General features: G+C 45.0%; 1 protein-coding gene across 1 annotated transcript in view; it reads right to left on the bottom strand.

Moving 5' to 3' along the window:
- IL17RA (interleukin 17 receptor A) overlaps positions 1–2307 on the bottom strand; it is a 31515-nt gene that overhangs the window by 19313 nt on the left and 9895 nt on the right. The window contains exon 4 of the mRNA XM_007469521.1: positions 969–1008. Coding sequence (XP_007469583.1) covers positions 969–1008 — 40 coding nt within the window. The remainder of the gene's footprint in view (positions 1–968; positions 1009–2307) is intronic.

Genomic DNA, 2307 nt, shown 5'->3' with positions numbered 1-2307 from the left:
AAAAAAAAAAAAAAAAAAAAAAAAAAAAAAAATGCAACTATAACGCAAGTTTTGGCAAGTCCTCATTAAACATAATAACAAACTGTTATTTGAACTTCACTTTTTTTTTTTAACAATTTGGGTTTTTTTTTCACATTTATTTATTTATATTTATTTATTTATGGCTGCGTTGGGTCTTCACTGCTGCACGCGGGCTTTCTCTAGTTCTATCAAGCGGGGGCTACTCTTGGTTGCAGTGCACGGGCTTCTCATTGTGGTGGCTTCTCTTGTTGCGGAGCACGGGTTGTAGGTGTGCGGGCTTCAGCAGTTGTGGCACGTGGGCTTCAGTAGTTGTGGCTCGCAGGCTGTAGAGCTCAGGCTCAGTAGTTGTGGCGCACGGGCTTAGTTGCTCCGCGGCATGTGGCATCTTCCCGGACCAGGGATCGAACCTGTGTCCCCTGCATTGGCAGGCGGATTCTTAACCACTGCACCACCAGGGAAGCCCTTGAACTTCACTTCTTAATGAGATGCATGGCTTTTCCTCCAACTGAGTTCATGTATCTGTGGACAAAAACTGCTTATTCACAGAATGGGACATTCAGCATTTTAAATATTTCAGCTGTAAAACTCACAAAACCTTGTTTACATAATTATGTCACTAGCTCTGTCATAACCATGTTACTCAATTCTTTGAACACCTTCTGAGTTATGTGCCTAAAATCACATAGCCATCTGTCACCAAATATTTTTAATGATTTGGCAGCTGGAAACTTGATGGAGTCCTTTTCAGTTTTGGTAAAGCAATATTTGGAACCCTCCTGACTTGAAAACGTGTCATCGGAATCTTACTAGACTCGGATATTTGGAATTGCTCCTTTGCTTAGGAGGTTTTTATGCCTCGGGGCTGGTGAGAGGCCTCGCTCTCTTTTGAAAGTGAGAGAAGGGCAGGTGGGAAGAGGAGGTGGGAAAGCAGGAGGGTCTCCCCGCACCTGACCCTCGATCTCTGGCACCTTCCCAGATGGGTAAGTTCTTGGAAGACAACACAGGGGCGCTGGGCTCTGGAGACCCGCTCCCTTCAAGCTGGGGTCAGCAAGCTCTGCAAAGGGTCGGAGAGTAGATGTTTTAGGCTTTGCAGCCATATATTTGACTCTGCCCTACACCCCCAAAGCCGCCAGAGACAGTAGGTAAACGCAGGATTGTGGCTATGTTCCAAGAAAATGTTACTTATGGAGACTGATGTTTGAATTTCATGTACTTTTCATGCGTCCCAAGGTATTATTCCTCTTTTTTTTTGATATTTTCCGCCAACCACTGAGAAGTGTAAAAACCATCTCAGCTCCTCTGGTGGCCAGATTTGGAACAAGGCCCTAGTTTGCCGGCCCTGCTCCCACGCTCCGAGGGGCCTATGCAGCTGCGCCCCTTGGAAAGGGGGCGTGCCTTTGAAATCCCCCGGGGACATGTTAGGCTCACAGGGTGCTGCCCCACCCACTCCACACTGATTCACTTGGTCTGGGCAGGCGGGGGTGGGAGTGGGGGTCTGCTCGTAAGGGTTTTTTCGTTTCCCAGGTGATTCTAAGGTGTAGCCTGTCCTAATTGCGGCAGACTGCACAGTTCTCAGGGTACGGTGCTGCTTTGTGCCACAGTTACTGTATTTCAGCCAGTGGAAAGCATCACCAATGTAAGCTAAAGTTCACTTTTTTAATTGAAATATAGTTGATTTGCAATATTGTATTAGTTTCAGGTGTACAATGTAGTGAGTCTCCATTTTTATACATTATGGTCACAACAGTAAGAGCAGAGTTACCATCCATCACCACAAAGTTGTTACAATATTGTCGACTATATTTCAATACAATTAATATCGATAACGTGATCATCATGAATATATCCTACGTAATCATCTTTTTCATGACTTGAAATCTCCTTCTAGTTCATCTGATGCCTTCCCCCTTCTGGATACCATTACAGGCTCATGATTTTTCTCAGATTTGTTCCAATGAAATATAATGATTGTTTCCTCTTCAGTGTTCAAATCGTAACATCTCGGGCAGCTGACGATCCTTTGAGCTTGTTTCTGTGTTCTCAGTGCCACCAGGTGGTCTGAAAGCATCGTGCTTTCCAGGAATAAGGTATTTCAGGCAACAAGGTACGGAATTAGCTACTTTTCACCAAGCTTTGGTTCTTTTAGTGGTGTATTAGAGACCCCATGCAGGGTCCCAGGGCTGCATATTGTGAGAATAAGTAAAGGGAAGCCTCACTAAAATAGAGTTGGGAGGACAGAAGGGAGAGCTCTCACGCAGGTACCACTTGAGGTCAATTATGGGAAAG

The sequence above is a fragment of the Lipotes vexillifer genome, unplaced genomic scaffold, assembly GCF_000442215.2.
Source record: "Lipotes vexillifer unplaced genomic scaffold, Lipotes_vexillifer_v1.1 scaffold395, whole genome shotgun sequence".
In the NCBI taxonomy this organism is placed as follows: domain Eukaryota; kingdom Metazoa; phylum Chordata; class Mammalia; order Artiodactyla; family Lipotidae; genus Lipotes; species Lipotes vexillifer.
The sequence above is the reverse complement of the archived record's forward strand: the minus strand, read 5'-3'. Positions and strand labels throughout refer to the sequence as shown.